Below are 24,434 nucleotides of genomic sequence, written 5' to 3'. Positions count from 1 at the left end.
ACTCCTCTACTCTTGCATGGCACCCCTCCTCCACCCTTCCCCTCCTTCCCCCCACTAGGGTGGGTGGGCCATGTCCAGATGCCAATGGCCGGGGGCCCCCTCCCTCCCCACCCTTCCATGCCACTCCTCACTCCCTCCCCTCCCCTCACTCCTTCCCCTCCCTCCCCCTCACTCCCCTTCCCAGCTAAGACAAATTCTTCTTTGACTCTAAACATCTGAGAGTCAAAGCGGCCTTGTTAAGATACTGATTGAGACAGCTTTGACTTTTGACAGGTTATATCCTGGAAATCTTGTTAGTCGTAAAGAGCTACTGGACATCTTGCTAGACGAACACTGTGAGTTTAATTTTCCTTTCCTTTTTTTGAGTTTTAAAAAGTGAACTTTCTTTAATGAAAAGATATAAAAAGAAAAAAGAACAAACGTTACAGACTAAACAGTTACAGAACAACATCCATCGAGTAAATCACAATTACAATTAGTTCATTTGAGTTAAAAAAACGTATAGAAAGATAAACACTTTCCCAAAAAAAGATGCCAATTATTTCAATAACCTCAATTATTACTTCCTGCTAACCTTAAAATATATCAGGTTTTCTCCTTCCTCATCTAAATCCAGCACATTCCCTAAATCCAGCATATTCCTTAAGGAATATAAACTTTAATTAGAAAAACACACAAATCCGATTATATTAACCATGCAGCAATTAAATTAAATGCTGCTATAATGTATAATGCTTTTACATTCCTTCCTCTTATTCACAGACTTTAAGAGTGTGAGTTTAATTTTCAAAAGAAGCAGCATTGCCCTGTGCTTTGTTCAGACACACAGCTAACCACAGTAAAATTGTGCCTTTCTCTCCCCTTCACGTTGTATGTTCACATGCAGCATGGTGGCTCTGCCTCTACAGTTTATTATTATTATTATTATTTAATTGTGTTTAATATCACAGCTGCCTGTTCTTTAGCTGGTCTTTCATTGCAACTCGAGCCTCACCCAGAGGCCTAGGCCAGTGATGGCGAACCTTTTCAAGGCCGAGTGCCCAAACTGCAACCCAAAACCCAGTTATTTATCACAAAGTGCCAACACAGCAATTTAACCTGAATACTGAGGTTTTAGTTTAGAAAAAACGGTTGGATCCGAGGTGTGTGTTACTCAGGAGTAAGCTTGGTGGTAGTCGGTGGCTTTGCTTTGAAGCAACCATGTAACTCTTCCAATGGGTGAATCACGACCCTAGGAGGGTTTACTCAGAAGCAAGCCCCATTGCCAGCAACTGAGCTAACTCCCAGGTAAAGGATTGCGCTTTAGTTCTTCGCATGAAAATCAGTGGGGTTTAACAGCGCTTAACAGGGTGACCCACACTGCTTCCCCAAAACTAGGTCTTAGGTTTAATGCTAATAATCGAGCCCAGTGGCTCAGGCCAGCCTAGATGTGTGTGTGGGGGGGGGCACTCTGTTTGCGTGTGCCCACAGAGAGGGCTCTGAGTGCCACCCTTGGCACCCGTGCCATAGGTTTGCCACCACTGGCCTAGGCATAGTACTCCTGCAGATCCCAGCAGGGCTGCCTTCTGAATCTGACAGACACTGATTTTGTCAATTTGAAGATCTTTCAAGTGCTGCCCCAGTGTTTTCAGAATGGCATCTGATGATTACCATTGGGATGGCCTCAGTTGGCTTGTGCCATAGATGCTGAATCTCTGTCTTTAAATCATGACATTCAGTGACCTTCTCGTGTTCTTTTTCAATGACCCTGCTGTCACCGGGCGCTGCTATGTCGATGACGGTCACTTTCTTGTCCTCAATCTGGGATGTCCTGTGTATTATGGGTCCTTTGGATTCACTTTGTCCATTTGGATTCAAAAGTCACCACAAGATCTTGACCTTCTCATTTTACACAACTTTCTCTGGACGATGTTCCCACCAGTTTTTAGCAGTCCTGATATTGTAATTCTTGAATAAATTCCAGTGGATCATCTTGGTCACTGAGCTGTGCTTCTGTTTGTACTCAGTCTGGGCAATCTTTTTGCAGCAGCTGAGGACATGATCTACAGTTTCATCAGCTTCCTTGCACAATCTGCACTTTGCATCGTCTGAGGATTTTTCTATTCTGGCCTTGATCATATTTGTCCTAATGACCTGCTCTTGAGCAACTAGAATCAGTGATTCAGTTTCCTTTGTCAGAGCTCCAGTTGTTAATCACAGCCAGGTCTTCCCATTGTCCACCTTGTCCTTGATCTTCTCCAGAAATTGGCCATGCAATGCTTTGTTGTGCCAGCTTTCAGTCCTTGTTTTAATCACATTTTTTCTGTACTCCTGTGTGGTTCTCTGGGCTTTCAGTAAATGCCTGTTCTTCAATCAATGCCTGTTGGGTACATTGTTGTTGGGTACGTTGTTGTTGTTGTTGTTGTTGTTGTTGTTAAGATTTATATGCCGCTCCTCCCTCGCATACTGCTATTACAGGCTCTGTAGTTTCCCTGTTTCATCAATATGGTACTTGGTGCTGCATGGACCAGAGCTTAGTTTGTGCCACAGATCTCAGCTGTGGTAGTCGTGGAATGTGCTGTCAAGTTCTGGCCAACACTATTGAATTTTTAAGGCAACAGATGTTCAGAGGTGGTTTATCGTTGCCTGTTTCTGTGTTACAGTCCTGGGCTTCTTTGGTACTTCCTTGGTTGATACTTCTCATCCAAGCATTGTCCAGGACCAACCCTGCTTAGATTCTGAGACCTAATGGGGGTCACCATAAGTCAGCTGTGACTTGGTGGCACTTTTGTAAGTATTTATCCCCCTTCTGAGAACATGAATGAACCTGCCTTCTACTGAGACAGACCATTGGTCTACCCTGGTCAGCACTGTCTATTCCAGGGGTGTCCAACTCTGGAGTTTCAGATGTTCGTGGACTATCATTCCCATCAGCCCCTGCTGGCATGGCCAATTGGGGCGGATGGGAATTGCAGTCCATGAACATCTGAGGTGCCAGAGTTGGACACCTCTGGTCTATTCCAACTAGTAGTGGCTCTCCAATGTCTAAGGTGGAGGTGTTTCCCATTACGTGGAGATGTTGGGATTGAACCTGGGGTTGTAAGGTTGTTTCTGTTTTGCTAGGAGCGTTTTGTAACCGTGGCGCTACATTCCTTGCTTCAGAATCTGCATAATGTAAGGAATCAGCAAAAAAAATCATAATAAGAGGGAAAAGAAGGAACAGGCATCATATTACGGATGGTATTTCTGTCAAACATAAGCGAGGTTAAGATAATCTGTGCATTAAATATTGTTTGAAGGGTTACCATGTCTTGTCAAAGCGAGATAGTGAGTGGAAAGTTTGTCAGTGTTCATGATGTCACCACAGCTTCAAACCAGGATCTACATCTCTTGATTTTATATTGATAGCTTATTTTTATGTTGTAACCTACCCTGAGCTCTACAGGGATAGGGCTGGATAGTAATCAATCAATCAATCAATCAATCAATCAATCAAGTAAGTAATTATTAATTACTAATGAAGGAATTTATCCCACACATAACTGTGGAAATAAATGCTTAAATTATCTGTATTTCCAGCATTCCCTATATTGTAGCTAATGATAGTATTTATCCAAAGCAGGTTTCAGCTGTTGTCTCAATGCTTTGGGGGGTTATTACCCCTCCCCCCAAAAAAAACCCATGTTACTCAAAATTTGACCAAGAGATCTCATATCTTCTTCTTCTGAGACTTTCGGCCAGACAAATCTGATGGGCTTGTCACAAGAGTGCTGATTTGTAGAAAAAAAATATCCATTTCGTCTTTCTCTAAGTTTGATTGATCACTATTACGGCATTATTTCTAGAAATCAGATCGGTTATCAGTAAATAGATAATCAATGCAAGGCCAAATAAGGCAATCAGCAGGTGCATAGGAGATCACCTGAAATCGCAAGATTAGAAGGCCGATCACAACCGGTAAAAAGCAATAAATCCAGCCTTTTTCTGTAACTGTGCCAACAAAATGTCCAAGATAATAGAAGATCTAAGCAGCAGACTTCAAGGACAGTTGAACAGGTGTTTAATCTCTTAGTCAACTTGCAGAGTCAGCGAGAAAACAGGAGCGATATCATTACCAGCAGAGGGTGAATATGTTTGGGTGGTACCACTTCAGACTGCGGGTGAGGCCAACAGGAAGGCACGCTGCTCCATACAAAACAAGGCCCTGTCTGTAAAACTGAGCTGGAACGTCACTCTTCTGCATAGAGTCTTGGAGTCTTACAGTTCCCCCACCCCCACCTGCAGTCTGGAATGGTTCAGCTGAGGTCTATTTTGACTACCTGTTTAGCTAGGCTAAACAGAGCCAGCGTGGCGTAGTGGTTAAGGACAGGTGCACTCTAAACTGTTTGTGTTTGATTCCCTGCTCTGCCACTTCAGCTGTGGAGGCTTAGCTGGTGAACCAGATTAGCTTGTGCACTCCAACACAGGCCAGCTGGGTGGCCTTGGGCTAGTCACAGTTCTTCGGAGCTCTCTCAGCCCACCCACCTCAAAGGGATATTTGGTCATTGACTGTAAATAAACTCTTCTTCTTCTTCTTCTTCTTCTTCTTCTTCTTCTTCTTCTTCTTCTTCTTCTTCTTCTTCTTCTTCTTCTTCTTCTTCTTCTTCTTCTTCTTCTTCTTCTTCTTCTTCTTCTTCTTCTTCTTCTTCTTCTTCTTCTTCTTCTTCTTCTTCTTCTTCTTCTTCTTCTTCTTCTTCTTCTTCTTCTTCTTCTTCTTCTTCTTCTTCTTCTTCTTCTTCTTCTTCTTCTTCTTCTTCTTCTTCTTCTTCTTCACCTCAAAGGGTGTTTGTTGTGCCGGGGGAAGAGAAAGGAGATTGTAAGCCCCTTTTGAGTCTCCTTACAGGAGAGAAAGGGAGGATCTAAATCCAAACTCTTCTTCCTCTTCTTCTAGGCCACTGCCAACTTCAGAACAAAGGGTTGCCAACTCTGGGTTGGGAAATTCCTGGAGATTTGGGGGCACGGTCGGGAACGCTCGTGGGGTGGGAGAGAACTGTGCAGGCTGTAACTGTCATTATTGCAATTCTGTGAATTTAGGCAGGTCATGAGATGGACGGCAGGAAAGGTGGAGCCAGTGTATGGCTCCGGTGGCCCTTTCTTATTTATTTATTTATTTGCTTGTTTGTTTGTTTAGAGTTTTTTATACCGCCCTACCCCCAGAGGGCTCAGGGCGGTGAACAACTTAATTAAACAACAAATAGTTAAAACCCATTTAAAATAAAACAGCGGTTAACATATAAAAACAGCGTCAGCAATAAATCTCTGATAAAACCTTCCCAAAAGAGAGGGGGGGAAGAAGGGGGAAGAATAGATGGTAAGGGACCCCAGCATAGGAGACTAGAATAGAAGGCACATCTTACATGCCCAGAGTAATGCTTATTGGGGTCAGGAAGGATTTTTCCTCCAGGTCAGGCTGTCCAGGGATCCTGAAGGTTTTTGCCTTTCTGTGGGCATACAGTTCCCCCACAGTGAACCACTAGCAGGGTTCACTGGGGGAAGGGGGGGGGAGTTGCAATTTTCCTGCATTATTAGGGGGTTGGACTAGACTAGAGGACCCTTGAGGTCCCCTCCAGAGCGCCTTATCCCAGTCACCTGAAGACCGATTTAAAATCCAGGGAATTTCAGGCCTACTTGGAGGTTGGCAACCCTCTAATTTTATGTAAGCTATGAATAAAACTGCGAAAAGGCCAAATGTTAATGAGCTTCAGGTTCTCCTGTTCGTCTCCGGTGGGAGGAGCTCTCACGGCTGGTTGGCTGGCTGGCTTCCTGTCCTGTCTCATAGCTGGCTGGCTGGCTGTCCTGGATGAAACCTGCTGAACGAATGAATCTGCTAAAAGGCTAATTGGCTAAAAGGCATTTTAAATTTTCCTATCCTTTTCCCAACCCCCCACCCTCACCCCAAGCCTGGTGGCTCTCTCTCTCTCCCCCCTCTCTCTCCCCTCTCTCTCTCCCCTCTCCCCCTCTCCCCCCCCCCCCCCCCTCCCTCTCTCTCTCCTTCTCTCCCTCCCCTCTCCCTCCCTCTCCCTCTCCCCCCTCTCCCCCCCCCCCTCTCCCTCTCTCTCTCCCCTCTCCCCCTCTCTCCCCTCTCTCTCCCCCTCTCTCTCACACACACATACTCAAAATGATTCTCCTTTTTCTTCTGTTTTAAAGGGCTAATTTTATGTAAACTGTTAACCAATCAGCCAAAAGCCCAATTTTCAATCAGGATAAAAATCCCCTTGTGCCTCTATGAAATTTGCTCTAGGCCGGGTGTTCCTGCCCCTTCCAAACATTTATAATCCTCTTTTCCTTATGTCCTACATTTAGTGCGATGTTGTGATTCAGAGGGGCAGACTCTAATCTGGTTTGATTCCCCGTTCCTCTACATGAGCAGAGGACTCTTATCTGGTGAACCAGATTTTATTTTCCTGGTCCTCCACGTGAAGGGTGACCTTGGGCTAGTGCCAGTTCTCTCAGAACTCTCTCAGCTCCACCTGCTTCAGAAGGTGTCTGTTGTGGGGAGGAGAGGAAGGGGAAAGAGTTGGTAAACCCACTTTGAGATGTCTTATGGTTGAGAAAAGCAGGGTTTACATCCAAACACTTTTCTTCTTCTATTTAGGAAGGAATCTGATCAGAGGCCAAATGTCAACCAGGGTTAAATTCTCCTGAGCCTCCATGACATTAGTCCTCGTGTTCCTCATGAGCCAGCGTGGTGTAGTGGTTAAACACAGGTGCACTCTAATCTGGAGAATCGGGTTTAATTCCCTGCTCTGCCACTTCAGCTGTGGAGTCTTATCTGGGGAACCAGATTAGCTTGCCAGCTGGCTGACCTTGGGCTAGTCACAGCTCTTCAGAGCTCTCTCAGCCCCGCCCACCTCACAGGGAGTTGGGGGGGGGGAGAAAGGGAAAGGAGATTGTAAATCCCTTGGAGGCTCCTTAAAGGTTGAGAGAAGTGGGGTATTAAAAGCAACTCCTCTTCCTACACATGAAGCCTGCTAGGTGACTTTGGGTCAGTCACAGTTTTCTCAGAACTCTCTCAGCCCCACCTACTTCACAAGGTGCCTGTTGTGGGGAGAGGAAGGGAAAGGAGCTTATAAGGTTAAGAGCAGGTGGATTCTAAACTGGAGAACCGGGTTTGTTTCCCCACTCCCCCACCTGAGTAGCAGAGGCTTATCCGGTGAACCAGATGTGTTTTTGCACTCCTACATTCCTGCTGGGAGACCTTGGGCTAGTCACAGTTCTCTGGGGCTCTCTCAGCCCCACCTGCCTCCCAAGGTGTCTGTTGTGGGGAGAGGAAGGGAAAGGAGCTTATAAGCCACCTTGAGTCTCCTTACAGGAGAGAAAGGGGGGTTATAAACCCAAACTCCTCCTCCTTCTCCTCCTCTTCTCCTCCTTTCAAAATATTTCTATCCCTGCTTCCCTTCAGTACTATTTTTAGGTCCAATAGGAAGTCTGCTTAAGCTATGCACGAATGGCGGCGACTTCCCCTACAGGGTCCTGACGGCCTTCTCTCTTCTCTCTCCTCCGCAGCTCGCCCTCCAGAGCCTCCGGGGGCCCGGGGACCATGGCCAGCAGCCCTCTGCCCGGCCCCGCCGACCTGCTCCTGGCCGCCCCGTCGGGGGCCGCCTTCCCGGCAGACGCCTTGGGCCAAGGGCCGCCGCCTTCCTCCTCTTCCTCGGCGCCGGCGCCGCGGGGCCCCCCGCCGGGGAGCGGGCCCTTGCCCAAGCCCAACCAGGTGGGCCAGGTGGTGCTGTACGGCCTGCCCATCGTGTCGCTGGTGATCGACGGCCAGGAGCGCCTGTGCCTGGCGCAGATCTCCAACACGCTGCTGAAGAGCTTCAGCTACAACGAGATCCACAACCGCCGGGTGGCGCTGGGCATCACGTGCGTGCAGTGCACGCCGGTGCAGCTCGAGATCCTCCGACGGGCGGGCGCCATGCCCATCTCGTCGCGCCGCTGCGGCATGATCACCAAGCGCGAGGCCGAGCGGCTGTGCAAGTCCTTCCTGGGGGAGACGCGGCCCCCCAAGCTGCCGGACAACTTCGCCTTCGACGTGTCGCACGAGTGCGCCTGGGGCTGCCGCGGCAGCTTCGTGCCGGCCCGCTACAACAGCTCGCGGGCCAAGTGCATCAAGTGCGCCTACTGCAGCCTCTACTTCTCGCCCAACAAGTTCATCTTCCACTCGCACCGCACCCCCGACGCCAAGTACACGCAGCCCGACGCCGCCAACTTCAACTCCTGGCGGCGCCACCTCAAGCTGACCGAGAAGGTCCCGCCCGACGAGCTGGTCTTCGCCTGGGAGGACGTCAAGGCCATGTTCAACGGCGGCAGCCGCAAGCGGGCCCTGCCGTCGGGCCACCACCACCACCATCACCACCACCACGCCGCCGCCGCCACCGCCGCGCCCCCCGCCGCCGCCCACTGCCACTTGGGCGCCGTCAAGGTGGGCGTCGGGGCCGGCCTGCTCAGCCCCCACCTCCTGGCCGGGCCGCCCCCGCCCCCGCCGCCCCCGGAGCTGCACCCCAAGCGCGGCCGCTTCGACGAGGACGACGAGCTGCAGGAGGCGGTGGCGGCGGCGGCGGTGGCGGCGGGCGGCAAAGCGCCCCGGAGCTACCCGGTCATCCCGGTGCCCAGCAAGGGCGCCTCGCTGGGGGGCGTGCTGCAGAAGTTCCCCGGCTGCGGGGGGCTCTTCCCGCACGCCTACGGCTTCCCCGCCGCCGCCTTCGGGCTCTGCCACAAGAAGGAGGACTCCGACGGGCTCAGCGCCGGCGGGCAAGGCGGCGTCGGGGGCCACAAGGCGGCCCCCGCGGCCGGAGCCGGACTGTCCGGGCTCTTCTGGCCGGGCACCAGGAAAGACGCCGCCGCAGCCGCCGCAGCCGCTTTCTACCCGCCTTTCTGCATGTTTTGGCCGCCCCGCGCCCCGGGGGGGCTTCCGGGACTCCCCACCTACCTGCAGCCCCCTCCTCAGCCCCCGGGGTGCTCGGCTCTGGGCGGCGACAGCCCCAGCTTGCTCCGCCAAGCCTTCTTGGACCTGGCTGAGCCCGGCGGCGGCGAGAGGGGGGGCGGGGGGCTGGGGACGCCCCCCACCGCGGCCGCCCCCCCTGCCAGCGGGGGCAGCAGAGAGCCGCGGGGCTTCGACGGGGAGGCCGCCCGTTCTCCGGCGGCCGAGGGCGGCGGGGGGTCCCGCGGCCCCGCGGCTCACCAGCCCCACCTGCTGGAGGGGCAGTCCCGCGGCAAGGGGGCGCCGGCCTACCACCACTCCAGCGCCTTCCGCCCCGTCGGGGGCAAAGAGGACTCGGAGAGCCTGGCCAAGCTGCACCACCACCACCAGCCGCGCGCCTCGGGCTCCCCGCCGCCCCTCCTGCTGCTGCCCCCCGAGCCGGACCCGGGGGGCTGCGACCGCCCCCACCCCCCGCCGGGCCACCGCCTCCTCTCCCCGGGGGGCACCAGCTGCAGCTACCCCAGCGAGGACAGCAGCGAGGAAGAGGAGGAGGAGGAGGAAGAGGAAGAAGAGGAAGAAGAGCCGGAGGTGGACGTGGAGAACCACAAGGCGCCCGAGGAAGAGGAGGCCGAGGAGGAGGCCGAGGAAGAGGAGGAGGAGGGGGTCCCGCTGGGCGGGGGGGATCCCGCCGGGGAGGCAGGCCGCTACCTCCAGAGCCGGCCTTTGACGGACAAGGGACGGGCGAACCATTCGGCGCCGCCTTTCCAGTTGGCCTCCTGCAGGCCGGCCCAGGAGGCGGAGGAGAAGTCCGGGGGGCCCAATTCCGAGCAGCTGCTGCCTCCCCCTCCCCCTCTGCCCCCCTGCCCTCCGAAAGGGGGGAGCAGCCCGGCTCGCCATCCATCAGCCGAGGAGCAGCCGACGCCCCCCTACAAAGATGTAAATACCCCCCTCTAGGCTCCGTGGAGCCAATTATGTTTATTGAAACGCATCTCCGGGCTGAGGGCCTTCCAGATGCGGGCGGAGGAAGATGGATCGCGGATGGGGGGTGGGGGGGTGTCTCCTCTCTTCCCTCCCTCCCCTCCCCCCCACTTAAATACCCCGAGAGATGAAATTGACACGGCAGGAACAGGGACAGGAGGAAGGGTCGCTCTCCCTTGCGTAATCGACACGCTCCGTGTCAGTTTCGCTCCGGTCTTGGTTTTAATGGCAACACCCCCATTTACTGGGTTTAAAAAAATCTGACGTGGAGAGTGAAAGGCAGATAAGTGTTTTAAAAAAACTCTCAGGGAAATGACCGAAGGGGGGAGGGGGGGACAAGATCCAGCCCCAAACGACTCCCTTTTCGGCCCTGTCGTTTGGAGAGGACATTCGTTTTTTTCCATACTCTTTGAACTCAGGGGGGGATTTTAAAAGAGCATGTATAAGCCTGTATGGTGTCCAGGGAGGCTTTACTTCTACGTGATTCCTGATGTTTCTGGACCCCTCCCCCCCCCCACAACAAATATTGGGCACAATTCAACATGGCAAATTGAATAGTTTCTGTTGAAAAAGGAAAACCCCCCCCCTACAGAAATCGATGGGGTTTGACAAGTGTTTGGAGGTGGGTTACTTCCACTGGCAGTGAGTGCAATCCACATAGCAATCCACTGAAGCCCTTCCGCACATACAGAATAATGCGCTTTCAATCCACTTTCACAATGGTTTGCAAGTGGATTTTGCTATTCCTATATGATAAGAACATAAGAACATAAGAACAAGCCAGCTGGATCAGACCAGAGTCCATCTAGTCCAGCTCTCTGCTACTCGCAGTGGCCCACCAGGTGCCTTTGGGAGCTCACATGTAGAATGTGAACGCAATGGCCTTCTGCGGCTGTTGCTCCTGATCACCTGGTCTGTTAAGGCATTTGCAATCTCAGATCAAAGAGGATCAAGATTGGTAGCCATAAATCGACTTCTCCTCCATAAATCTGTCCAAGCCCCTTTTAAAGCTATCCAGGTTAGTGGCCATCACCCCCTCCTGTGGCAGCATATTCCAAACACCAATCACACGTTGCATGAAGAAGTGTTTCCTTTTATTAGTCCTAATTCTTCCCCCCAGCATTTTCAATGAATGCCCCCTGGTTCTAGTATTGTGAGAAAGAGAGAAAAATTTCTCTCTGTCCACATTTTCTACCCCATGAATAATTTTATAGACTTCAATCATATCCCCCCTCAGCCGTCTCCTCTCCAAACTAAAGAGTCCCAAACGCTGCAGCCTCTCCTCATAGGGAAGGTGCTCCAGTCCCTCAATCGTCCTCGTTACCCTTCTCTGCACTTTTTCTATCTCTTCAATATCCTTTTTGAGATGTGGCGACCAGAACCAGAACCAGAACCAGAACCAGAACCAGAACCAGAACCAGAACCAGAACCAGAACCAGAACCAGAACCAGAACCAGAACCAGAACCAGAACCAGAACATGATATGATATGATATGATATGATATGATATGATATGATATGATATGATATGATATGATATGATATGATATTATATTATATTATATTATATTATATTATATTATATTATATTATATTATATTATATTATATTATATTAATGGCAAACTCCACTTGCAAACCATTGTGAAAGTGGATTGAAAGCGTGTTATTCTGCATGTGCGGAAGGGGCCTCAGCTGGGCAAAGGTGGCATGAATTCATTTTGGGGCCCTTCTGCTTCTGAGCCAGCCAGCTTTCCTGAGCAAAAAATGGTCTGCCTGTCATGAATTAATTGTGAGCCCAAACAACACGTGGAGGAACCTGGCTGAAACTGAGGCCCCCTCTGCAAGTGCAGAATAATGCACTTTCAATCCACTTTCAATGCACTTTGCTGCTGGTGTTTAGTGTGCAGAATAGCAAAATCCACTTGCAAACAATTGGGGCCTGAGTGTATCAGTGACCAGGTGGAAGATTTCTGGAATATGGTGTAAGCCAGGGGTCTTCAGACTACGGCCCTCCAGATGTTCCTGGACTACAATTCCCATCATCCCCTGCCAGCATGGCCAGGTGGTAGGGTTCATGGGAATTGCAGTCAATGAACATCTGGAGGGCCATAGTTTGAAGACCCCTGGTGTAAGCAAACCATGCAAAGTGCATTTTTGAGGGTTAAGTCAATGAGTGGGGTTGGTATTTTCAGCACAGATTTCAGATCTAACAAGATCTGACCATACTGGATTTATTCATCTTAAATCTATGCATCCCATCGATTGGAAGGCCTAGATCTCAGGTACCAGAGAGGCATGTACCATCTGACACTGCAGGGGAGGATCGCATGTCTGAACACTCCTTTTATTATTATTTTTAAAGACTGCATATAGAAACCTAGCATCTCAAGGAGAAACTAGGCTGAGACCCTTACGTGCTAGTTTTCCTTCTGAAGAGAAAGATATATATATATATTATTTAATAGAAAAAAAACTCGTAGCATCTCAAGGAGAAAACCAGGCTAGGGCCCTGATATGCTAGTTTTCCATGTGAAGGGAAAGAGATATGTGTCATTTGAAAAAACAAAGCTTTAGCATCTCAAGGAGAAAACCAGGCTAGGCCCCTGACGTGCTAGTTTTCCATGTGAAAGGAAAGAGATATGTGTCATTTGAAAAAACAAAACCTTAGCATCTCAAGGAGAAAACCAGGCTAGCACTCTGACATGCTAGTTTTCCATGTGAAGGGAAAGGTGGTTTTTTGTTTGTTTGAATATAGGGAAGGATATTTTGGTTGGTTCAATATATGGAAAGGTGTTCAGTCGTGCACTCTGGAGCTACACGGCCCATGCAAAAATCTACTGACTGCCTGTGGATTGTGAGAAGGAGTTCAAAGTCCATCATATAAATCCATCATTGAGCTGGCTTAATTTTCTCCCAGCTGTAATTAGGGAGATGTGCGCTTTTACTCTGAAGTAAGTCCCACTGTCTCAATGAGGGCTGCCCCCAAGTAACTTCAGCCTTAAAAGCACTTCCCTGGGGCATGTTTTGGAAAGGCTTGCGTGGATTCACGGCTAGATGGTGTAGTGGTTAAGAGCAGGTGGATTCTAATCTGGAGAACCGGGTTTCATACTCCCCTTTTCCACCTGAGTGGCAGAAGCTTATCTGGTGAACCAGATGTGTTTCCGCACTCCTACGTCCCTGCTGGGTGACCTTGGGCTAGTCACAGTTCTCTCAGAACTCTCTCAGCCCCATCTACCTCAGAAGGTGTGTGTTGTGGGGAGAGGAGGGTAAAGGAGCTTGTAAGCCACTTTGAGTCTCCTATAGGAGAGAAAGGGGGGATATAAATCCAAACTCCTCCTCCTCCTCCTCTTCTTGTTCTTGTTCTTGTTCTTGTTCTTGTTCTTGTTCTTGTTCTTGTTCTTCTTCTTCTTCTTCTTCTTCTTCTTCTTCTTCTTCTTCTTCTTCTTCTTCTTCTTCTTCTTCTTCTTCTTCAGAAAAATGTAATTGTACCACTCTACTGTGCATTGGTCAGACCTCACCAGGAATATTGTGTACAGTTCTGGCCACTGCAGTTCAAGAAGGATATTGACAAGCTGGAATGGGTCCAGAAGAGGGCAATCAAAATGGTTAAGCGTCTTGAATCCATGCACTACAAGGAGAGGTTTAGGGAGCTGTGGATGTTTAGTTTGGTGAAGAGAAGGTTAGGAGGTGACATGATAGCCACGTTTAGATATTTGAAGGGATGTCATGTTGGCGAGGGAGCAAGCTTGAAGAAACCAGGACCAGGAGTCATGGGTTCAAGGGGAAGGAAAAGAGATGCCACCTGAACATCAGGGATAACTACCTGTCATTAAGGACTGTTCGACCTTGGAATGCCTGACCTCGGAGTGTGGTGGAGTCTCCTTCTTTGGAAGTTTTTAAACAGAGGCTGGGTGGCCATCTGTCAGGAGTGCGTTGATTGTGTGTTCCTGCATGGCAGGGGGTTGGACTTGGTGGCCCTTGACATCTCTTCCAACTCTATGATTCCCCCCCTTCCCCAACCCATTGCCCTGGGCACTTTCCGGTGGTTGTTATACCTCTGGGAGAACAATCCTCCTAGGTGAGTCTAATCGGAACCCAAGTCAGGACTATTCGATTGGGCTTAGCTCCACTTAGGGGTAAAGGTATATTTGTCCCCCTCCCCCTGCCAAGTGTCTGGTGGCTGTTCTCTCCCCATTGTGCCTCTGGGAGAGCAATTCTCCTAAACGAGTCTACTCAGAACCCAGGTCAGGACTATTCGGTTGGGCTTACTCTCAGGAAAGGGGTCTTCATAGCGTGCAGCTTGGGAGCAAGGGGTCATTTTTAATTCTTTTGTTTGTTTCACCCCGGTAGATTCAGAAGAGCAAGGAAGGCCCCCAAGTCGTCATATCAGCGAAGGAAGACGCCTTTGCAGGCAAGCGATGTCCGGCTTTTGCATTTCCCCTCTAAGGCAGGCAAGGACTTCCCACTCACTGTCGCCCACCTGGGTTTTGCTTTCCTGCCCCTTGTAGCCATTAATAACCCTCACCTCCCAGAGATCTCTGCGTCAATCTATATTTGGGGTTGGGCTGGGGATGGGACAAGTATTAACACGCATGTGTGTGACACGGGAACATCCAGGCACGTAGGTATGTCGTATTTAGAATCCGCCTTTCTTGATGAGTCCCAAAGCAGACAGTGCGCACATGAAGCTGGCAAACTGAATCAGATTCTTGGTCCATGAGGGGCGGGGACTGCCAGTGTGTCAGGGTGTCAGAGGGAAGTCTTTCATGTCTCCTATTACCTGACCTCTTTGCCCTGGATGGCCTAGGCTAGCCCGTCTGGTCATATTACAGAAACTAAGCAGGGTGGGCCCTCATTCATTCATTATTAAATTTCTATACCACCCCTCTCCTTGTGGGCTCAGGGCAGTTTACAACATATTATCATACAATATAAACATGTATACAGTATCTAAAACCGTTCTACTTAAACCTAATTTACAGAAACCCAACACAAGATGGCGGTGCAGTTTTCACCAAGGATCGCTAACCTATGGCCCTCCAGATGTTCATGGACTACAATACCCATCAGCCCCTGCCAGCAGGGCCAAATGGCAGAACGGATGGGAATTATAGTCCAGGAACATCTAGAGCATAGGTGTCAAACTCGCGGCCCTCCAGATGTTATGGACTACAGTTCCCATCATCCCCTGCCAGCATCATGCTGGCAGGAATGATGGGAACTGTAGTCCTATCTGGAGGCTTGTAGTTCAACCTGTGATCTAGAAGGGCCATAAGTAGGAATCCCTAGTTTACATTTCTCTTGGGCAGAGTCCTTAAAAACCCCCCAGAGTCCCTAGGAAGGGGGAGGCAATGGCAAACCACCTCTGTTCATCTCTTGCCTTGAAAACCCTATTGGGTTGCCAAAAGTCCGTGGCAACTTGTTTATGCACAATTTATCAGATTTTATTATTAACTGGAAATGTTTCCAATTGACTTTGAGATCTTCCGCAAGCCAAACAGGTGCTCTACCACTGAACCAAGCCCCGCCCACCCACCCACCCCGGTCTCACATCGAATGTATGGAACTTCTTTATATTGAATCAAACCATTGGATTTACCATACAGCAATTCCTAGAGTGCTTTTGCCAAAGAGTTCGTGGCTATTAGAAGGCCCCTGCCATTATTTTATTTATTTTTAAATTTATTTTTAAATGTATACCCCACCCTTCCTCGAGGGGCTCAGGGTGGTGACAACAGTTTAAAACACAATAAAATAACAATAAATATTTAAAAACAGACAAACAATCAGAGTTAAAAGCCTAACCCAAGATGGTGACATGTCCCCTCTCCCACCCAGGAGGCCAGAAAACCCGGCTGGCCATCGGGGAAAGTCTGGTGGAATAGCTCTGTTGTACAGGTTCTGCAGAAACTACCCAAGTCCCGCAGGGCCCTGATCTCAGTTGGGAGCATATTCCACCAGGTGGGGGCCAGGACTTCAGCTTAGAAACTTCAGCTGCCCATTTCCACAAAGCTACGTTAGGCTGAGTCAGACCATCAGTCCATCAAGGTCAGCACTGTCTACTCTGACTGGCAGCAGCTCTCCAGGGTCATAGGCAGAGGTCTTCACATAGTCCTTTTTAAGTGGAGATGCCATGGATTGAACCTGGGACCTTCTGCATGCCAAGGAGAGGCTCTAAAACCAAGCCCCATCCCATCCTCCTTCCAAAATTTAATACAGGGAGCTTCCTGAATCAGACCCTTGGTCAGTCAAGCTTAGGACTGTCTAATCAGACCGGCAGTAGCTCCGCTTGGTCCTGTATCAGACCTTCGGTTTGTCAAGCCCAGCCCTGTCTAATCAGACATGATGTAGCTGTCCTTAGTCCTGAATAAGACCTTTGGTTCCTCAAACTCAGCCCTGTCCAGTCAGACTCCTGAATTAGACCCTTTGTCCGTCAAGCTCAGAACTGTCCAATCAGACAAGCAGTAGCTCTCCTTGGTCCTGAATCAGACCCTTGGCCTGTCAAGCTCAGAACTGTCCAATCAGATGAGCAGTAGCTCTCCTTGGTCCTGAATCAGACCTTTGGCTGTCAAGCTCAGGCCTGTCTAATCAGAGGGGCAGCAGCTCTCCTTGGTCCTGAATAGCTCTCCTTGGTCCCAAATCAGACCTTTGGTCCATCAAGCTCTGCGTGCCAAACAAGGGTTCTGCCATACAGCCAGGGCCCCTCCCTTAATGACACAGTGTCAATCAAATTCCATCAACAGAACGGGTCTGCAGAGATCTCAAAATATAAAGGTACATGTGTTCACATGGACATATGCGTGTAAACCCATGCAGGTGGCAAGGACATCTGTGCAAATATCCTCCAACATATACAGTACTTACAAAGTATCTGTAAGTATAAAGGCACAGGAGTAAGACACATGCATGCACCTTTTTGGTACTATAGTAGTTTGTGAATACCGAGGCCTACTGGTTAAGAGCAGCAGACTCTAATTTGGAGAGATGGGTTTGATTCCCCACTCCTCCATATGAGTGGCAGGTGAACTGGATTTGTTTCTTATCAGGTGAACTGGATTTGTTTCCCTGCTCCTACACATAAAACCTGCTAAGTGACCTCGGGCCAGTTACCATTCTCTCCCAACTCTCTCATCCCTACTAACCCCACAAGGTGTCTGTTATGGGGAGAGTAAGGGAAGGAGTTTGTAAGCCACCTTGAGACAGGACAGAAAGGTGGGAGATGAATCCAAACTCTTCTTCATGGTCCCTAGTCTGAGGTTGGTTTCATTAAGTGTGTGTGGGGGGGAGCATTTCCTGCTGTTTATTAAAAATACAAATACAAACTGCTGCTCCTCCCTTTCTTGTTTCCTTTTAAAGATAAGAATAAGGAACACAGTTTTTTCATCACAGATTCTGACCATCCAGGAGGAGATTTCTGGAGAAGCATAGCAGGTAACCAGCAGGTACTTCGGGAAGCCTGATTCTGTGTGTGTTTACTCAGGAGTAAGCCCCCCCCATTGGCTTCAGAGGTGCTGCCTTGCCCCTAGTCAACATGCATACAATTGCATCCTTGACAACCTTACTCAAATGTCTGATGCTTTTGTATTCTGATAAATTGAAAAATGAACAAACAAAAACTCAGCTCCTTTTAAATGTATATATGTATAATAAAAGGGTGGGAGGCATGCAAAGAGGGAAGGGCGGGGTGGCATTATTAGCAATTAGATTATTAATTGCAGGGCAGATTTCAGCAGGAAATTTTAGGAATATATCAGATTACACAATAGAACAAGCTGGCAAAAAAGAGAGAGAGAGAGAAGGGAAGAGAGCGAGCGAGAGCGCGCGCATAAAATGACAATAATTGAAATGTTCTCTTTGAAACCTTCCATTAAAAAGGATCACAGCTTATTGCTTTTAATATCTGTCAGAGAGACATTAAAGGTGTTTTATGAGATCTATGGCAACATTTATATTATCTCCGTGATAATGATCTCTACACAAAATGTATAATACATTGACAAAAATTACATTATACAAATTAAATGGAACCACCTTTTACTGATTGCTAAATGTCTCCAAGGGGTTTGGGGGGGAAGGAGAGGGGGGAGGGAGAGACGTGATTAGAAGTTTTGATACTAAGTTGTCTATTGCCAGGGAGGGTTGTAAGGGATGGGGGTTTTGTTTCTTGGGAGAGAAAGAGAGAGAGAGAGAGAGAGGAAAAAAGGGAATCTAATTTTCCATTTATGTAATGCAAACTGTCTTGGCTTTGACTATTCACGGTTAATTGACTGTCAAACGAGGTTGTTATCCGGAGGGTATGTCTGCAAATTTGCCTGTCAAATGAGACAGAGAGAGCAAGCCAGGAGAAAAGAGAGAGAGAGAGGGAGAAAGAGAGAGAACACACCAGCATGCTAGAGAACCGATGAAAATGGGATCCTAAAGAAATCCCACATAATAGCAGCCGGCATCATTTGGATACATCAGCCCCCAAAGATTAATCCAGTGCCTTTACTCCAATGCGAAAAAGTGACTTTCTTCGAAAGCATTTAATATATATATTTTAATACCCAGTTGGGGAGGAGAGGAGCAGGAAAAAACAACGGCCTTTTAAATAAAAGGAACAGATGATTAAAAGGGAGAAAATTGATATTAGAAAAAAGGGAGGAGGAATAATCCCATTCGATTCTTTCCAGGGTATGATCAGACGGTTCACTCAACCACTGAACCTCTGCTGGCAAAGGGTTCTGGGGAAATTTATGGAGAATGCCCCCTGGCCAGTTCCTTAACTCCTTAGAATCATAGAAATGCAGAGTTGGAAAGGGACCTCTAGGGTCATCTAGTCCAACCCCCTGAGCAATGCAGGAAATTCACAACTCCCTTCTCCTCCTGCCTCCACTTCCTCAGTGACCCACGATCTGTGCTCAGAGCAAGACAAAAAAACCTCCCTGGTCAATCTGGCCTGGAGGAAAATTCCTTCCAGACCCCAAAGTGGTGATCGGCATTACCCTGGGCCTAAGTTCACGGAATCAGCATTGCCTTCAGGTAACTAGCCTCTGCTTCCCTGGAAGTCCAAGTCACAAATGTAGCCCCACTGGCATTCTTCCGCCTTCACCAAGTCAAGCGACCAATGGCCTAGCTGTCCCACACCCACCTTGCCACAGTGATCAAAGCAACGGTCACCTACAGGATTGATCACTGTAACTCACTCTACATGGGCCTGCCCTTGGCTCTGGCCCAGAAACTCCCACTGGTCCAAAATGTGGCTGCATGGGTCCTCATCAGGACGCTGTGAAAAGCCCATATTAGACGAGTGCTCTATGAGTTGTACCGGTTCCGGGTGGAATACCAGATCTGTTTCAAGGTTTTAGTCTTGACATTTAAAGCCCAACAGTCTGGGACTAGTGTAAGATCACCAATACACCCCCTGGAGGGCACTACGCTTTGCTGACAACAATCTGTCGGAGGTCCCAGGTCCAAAAAGTGTCCGGCTGTCCTCAATTAGGGCCAGAGCTTTCTCGGACCTGGCCCTGGAGTGGTGGAATGCTCTACTGAACAAGACCGGGGCTCTGCAGGAATTGTGTCCCCCTCCCCTCCCCTCCCCTTTCCTCTCCCCTTTCCCTTTTTCCATTACTGGAATCTGAAATGAGGAACCAAAGAATTGTTCCATCCTCAATGTACCATCTTGGATAGTTTTTAATTTCTTGAAAGTAAAGTTTCCCCTTCAGTCGTATCCGACCCTGGGGTACCACTGCAAGCAGTGATTTCATAGGCAAGCCGTTTCTGTGGGGTAGTTTGCCATAATTTGGGAGAGCAGATTCTTCCTCCAGACTAGACTTTCTAGATTCTACACACATCTATAAGACTCCCTGCCTATCATGTGGGAAGTCACCAAGGAAGGCCAGGATCTCTACCACGGAGACATTGGTTCTCCCAACACATTCCTCTGTATCATATATACACATACTGACATTTATATGGATCCTTTCCTTTAGAGCCAGTGTGGTGTAGTGGTTAAGAGCAGGTGCACTCTAATCTGGAGAACCGGGTTTGATCCCCCTCTCTACCACTTGAGCTGTGGAGGCTTATCTGGTGAACCAGATTGGCTTGTGTACTTCAACCCATGCCAGCTGGGTGACCTTGGGCTGGACACAGTTCTTCGGAACTGTCTCAGCCCCGCCCACCCCACAGGGTGTTTGTAAGGGTGGGGAGGGAAAGGGGATTGTAAGGTTCCTTGAGTCTCCTTACAGGAGAGAAAGGGAGGATATAAATCAAACTCCTCCTCCTCCTCCTCCTCCTCCTCCTCCTCCTCCTCCTCTTCTTCTTCTTCTTCTTCTTCTTCTTCTTCTTCTTCTTCTTCTTCTTCTTCTTCTTCTTCTTCTTCTTCTTCTTCTTCTTCTTCTATATAATTATACACATAGCTGTATAATTCTTGTAGTAATATGGTCCATGCAGGTGAGTATTGTCTATTCAATCTGGCAGCTCCTCTCTAGGGTCACAGGTAGAGACTTTTTTCATCCCCTATTTCTGTTTGTGATGGGAGAGGCCAAGGATCGAAACTGAGACCTTTGGAATTTGGTGCTCTGCCCCTGAACCACAGCTCTTCCCCTCGTTCCAAAAGTTTTTAAATATTGTTTTTATTTTTGTTCTTCCAAGATTTTCCTTAAAACACGATGAGAATATGAGAAAAAAAAAAGAACAGGCAAGACAATGAAACTAAATTATAATGACAGTGAGTCGCAACTGTTTTCACAATGTATATCATTATCCAATATAATTTGCGGTTCCAGTATATCTGAAACAAAACTCATTTCCCTATAAAGCAATTAGCCAGTCAGCCATTAATATCTTGGAAATGCAAATTCCAAGCATACTTTAAGACGCCGTTCTATTACCAAAACCTTAGTCCTGTTCCTTTTTAAACTGATAATTAAAAAAAAAACATATTGACACTGTTTCTTGCGTAAAGGGTTTTGATTGATAAATCTTTATCCTAGGACAGGTCAACTAAGGATTTTTTTAAAAGATTACAAATGTTTTTGCTAACCATCCTTTGCTGATCAGGAACCCTTAAGTCATGGGCTGCGTGTCTAGCAATGCAATTCATACCATACCAATTCCAAAGCCTTTATTGGCATTATAAATTACAGAGTTAGTAAAAAGGGGCATTTATCCACTAACTGAGACATTAAAATATTAAAATACATTAAAACAACGTTGAACGTTCACAACATTCACGCACACATAAAATATTTTAGCCGTTACTACTATGTAGGCAATGATTACGCCTGACCAAATAGTTCCTCAAAAAAAACTCATAGCATTCTCACATCTGAGATCACAGGAACCGTTGAGTAGAAAATTCATAGTAGATGAGTAGCCTGCATCGTTTGAGCTCTCCTATCAATGGACAGATGTACCTTTAGGCGTGTGACTCATACATTGGACATTCCAATAGTACATGTTGAACAGTCTCAACAACGGCCATATTACATTGGCATAACCTGTTCTCATATGGAGTGTTATTATACCTGCCAAGAGTCATAGCGTTAGGCAGAGCGTTAAAACGAGCCAAAGTGTACACTCTGCGTTGTTTGGGATTGCACAAAATGTACAAATAGTTGGCACAATGGTCTGATTGGACAATTCCCAAGGCCTGTGGAGAGCAGCAATGCAATTCTATTTTGTCTATTTCAGGTTTATTTTCAACTCTTCCTCTCCGCTCCCCCCCAAAAAAGTGGCAATTAAACAGAGCTGAATAATCAGATTTTTGACAAATGCTGAATTTTTTCTGCATTTTTGGACCTGATTTGGCCTGCCACCATTACAGCTCCTCTTTCCCCACCTTGCTCTTGCTCTTCCTCTCCCTGCTCCCTTTCCCTCTCAGTTACTTTGCAGAAGGAGGCAGCAAGGGGGGCATTTAGTTCCCTTCCCCTCTGCCATCTCCAAAGTTCATGGGGAATTAGAAGAAAAAGAGTTTTGGATTTATATTCCACCTTTCTCTCCTGTAAGGAGACTCAAGGTGGCTGGCAAGCTCCTTTCCCTTCCTCTCCCCACAACAGACACCTTGTTAGGTAGGTGGGGCTGAGAGAGTTCCGAAGAACCACGACTAGCCCAAGGTAAAAGCCACTAATAGTAGAATTAATTTATGCTCTGAGGGAGTGTAGCACCTTTATTTGTTTATTTAAAAAAATTCTATTAGATACCTTTCTACTTTACAGGAACCATAGGAGTCTTACAATGTCAATCATTTAAAAATACAATAAAAGATACTGAATACATAAAAACACCAGATAATCAATTAAATACATAATACATAAAAACCACTAGCTAAAATCAACTAGATTGAAGTCCAGCATCATGCAAAGGACTGGCAAGATTTGGAGGGGGGAGCTTTCAAGAGTCAAGCTGTGATAAAGGGAGTTTTGACTCTCGAAAGCTCATAACTCAAAAGAAGAACATAAGAACATAAGAACAAGCCTGCTGGATCAGACCAGAGTCCATCTAGTCCAGCTCTCTGCTACTTGCAGTGGCCCACCAGGTGCCCCTGGGAGCTCACATGCAGGAGGTGAAAGCAATGGCCTTCTGCGGCTGCTGCTCCCGAGCACCTGGTCTGCTAAGGCATTTGCAATCTCAGATCAAGGAGGATCAAGATTGGTAGCCATCGATCGACTTCTCCTCCATAAATGTGTCCAGGCCCCTTTTAAAGTTATCCAGGTTAGGGGCCATCACCACCTCCTGTGGCAGCAGATTCCAAACACCCATCACACGTTGCGTGAAGAAGTGTTTCCTTTTATTAGTCCTAATTCTTCCCCCCAGCATTTTCAATTAATGCCCCCTGTTTCTAGTATTGTGAGAAAGAGAGGAAAATTTCTCTCTGTCAACATTTTCTACCCCAGGCATAATTTTATAGACTTCAATCATATCCCCCCTCAGCCATCTCCTCTCCAAACTAAAGAGTCCCAAACGCTGCAGCCTCTCCTCATAGGGAAGGTGCTCCAGTCCCTCAATCATCCTTGTTGCCCTTCTCTGCACTTTTTCTATCTCCTCAATATCCTTTTTGAGATGCGGCGACCAGAACTGGACACAGAAGAGTTTGGAGGGGGGAGAGTTTGGATTTATACTCTGCCTTTCTCCCCTGTAAGCCATCTCAAAAGCCATCTCCCCCCCGTGAGGTGGGGCAGGGCTGTGAGAGTTCTGAGAGAACTGTGACTGGCCCAAGGTCACATGTGGAGGAGCAGGGAAACAAATCCAGTTCACCAGAGAAGAGTTCCCCGCTCATGTGGAGGAGTGGGGAATTAAAACCTGGTTCTCCAGATTAGAGTTCCCCCACTCTTAACCAGGCTGGTCTCAAAAAATCTTGTTGGACTGTAAGGTTCATTGAAACTATTTTTTTCTTTTGACTGTCAAGTCATCTCTAACTTACGGCGAACTCGGGTGAGGTTTTCAAGGCAAGAGACTAACAGAGGTAGTTTGTCAACGCCTGCCTCTACATAGTGGCCTTGCTATTCCTTGGTTTATCTCGTGTTCTGATATTGCTGATTTTTCAGGCCGAATTAGTCTGCAGTGCCTTTCATGTTCTTTGATTCGTGTCTTGGCACTGCGTTTGGTGGTCCCTATGTAGAATTGTCCATAGCTGCATGGCATGCGGTAGCAGAGGCGTTCCTCCCATTGGGCAAAGTGGGCAGTTGCCCTGGGCGCAGCCTGGGGGGGGGGGGTAGGTTCGTTTGTGGGATTTTTTGTATTTTTAGTGTTTTTTCCATTTTGGCCTGCAGGGGGCGCAGTTTTTAGGCTAGCAGCACCAAAATTTCAGGGATTCTTCAGAAGACTCTCTTGATGATACCACCCAGGTTTGGTGAGGTTTGGTTTAGGGACTCCAAAGTTATGGACTCCCAAAGGGAGTGCCCCCATCCTCCATTGTTTCCAATGGGAGCTCCTGTGGGAAGATGAGGGCTACACCTTTGAGGGTCTATAACATTGGACCCCCTGAAGTAGGCTTCATAAACCTGAGTGGTATCATCAGTATGGTCTCATGAAGATACTCTGAAGGTACAGTGCCTGATATCTTAATAATTGCACCCCTGACAGCAGGCACCCCCTAAATTTCCCCAGATTCTCTTTTTAAATCCACCCCCTTCTTGCCAATGCTTGTTTTCTTGCTTTTTTATTTATTTATTTATTTATTATTATTATTATTATTATTATTATTATTATTATTATTATTATTATTATTATTATTATTATTATTATTATTATTATTATTATTATTTTTATTAAATCCATCCCCTTCGGCATAGATTTAAAGGGAGAATCTGAGGTCCCCGGTTTAGAAACATTAGAAAGTGATGCTGTTTTCAGGGTGGGGGAGAATCCACTCCCAAAAGAGCATCACTTTCCAATGTTGTTTAAACTGGGGATTGATTCTCCCTTTAAGGTGGATTTAAAAGGAGAACCTGGGCTCCCTAGTTTAAACAAGTGATGCTGGAATCCACCCCCAAACAGCATCACTTTCAATGGTGTTTAAACTAGGGAGCCCAGATTCT

The 24,434-nt window shown here is 47.9% G+C and overlaps 1 protein-coding gene across 1 annotated transcript in view; it reads left to right on the top strand.

The window, feature by feature from the left end:
- Positions 1 to 17,375, top strand: part of SKOR2 (SKI family transcriptional corepressor 2) — a 59,230-nt gene extending 41,855 nt beyond the window's left edge. Inside the window, exons 2-4 of the mRNA XM_048504319.1 lie at positions 7,525 to 9,871; positions 14,266 to 14,326; positions 17,272 to 17,375. Coding sequence (XP_048360276.1) covers positions 7,559 to 9,871; positions 14,266 to 14,326; positions 17,272 to 17,375 — 2,478 coding nt within the window. The 5' untranslated portion in view covers positions 7,525 to 7,558. The remainder of the gene's footprint in view (positions 1 to 7,524; positions 9,872 to 14,265; positions 14,327 to 17,271) is intronic.
- Positions 17,376 to 24,434: the final 7,059 nt, after the last annotated feature.

The sequence above is a fragment of the Sphaerodactylus townsendi genome, linkage group LG07 (assembly GCF_021028975.2).
Source record: "Sphaerodactylus townsendi isolate TG3544 linkage group LG07, MPM_Stown_v2.3, whole genome shotgun sequence".
NCBI classification, from domain to species: Eukaryota; Metazoa; Chordata; class Lepidosauria; order Squamata; family Sphaerodactylidae; genus Sphaerodactylus; species Sphaerodactylus townsendi.
Note: the sequence above shows the minus strand (reverse complement) of the source record. Positions and strands in the feature narration are given on the sequence as shown.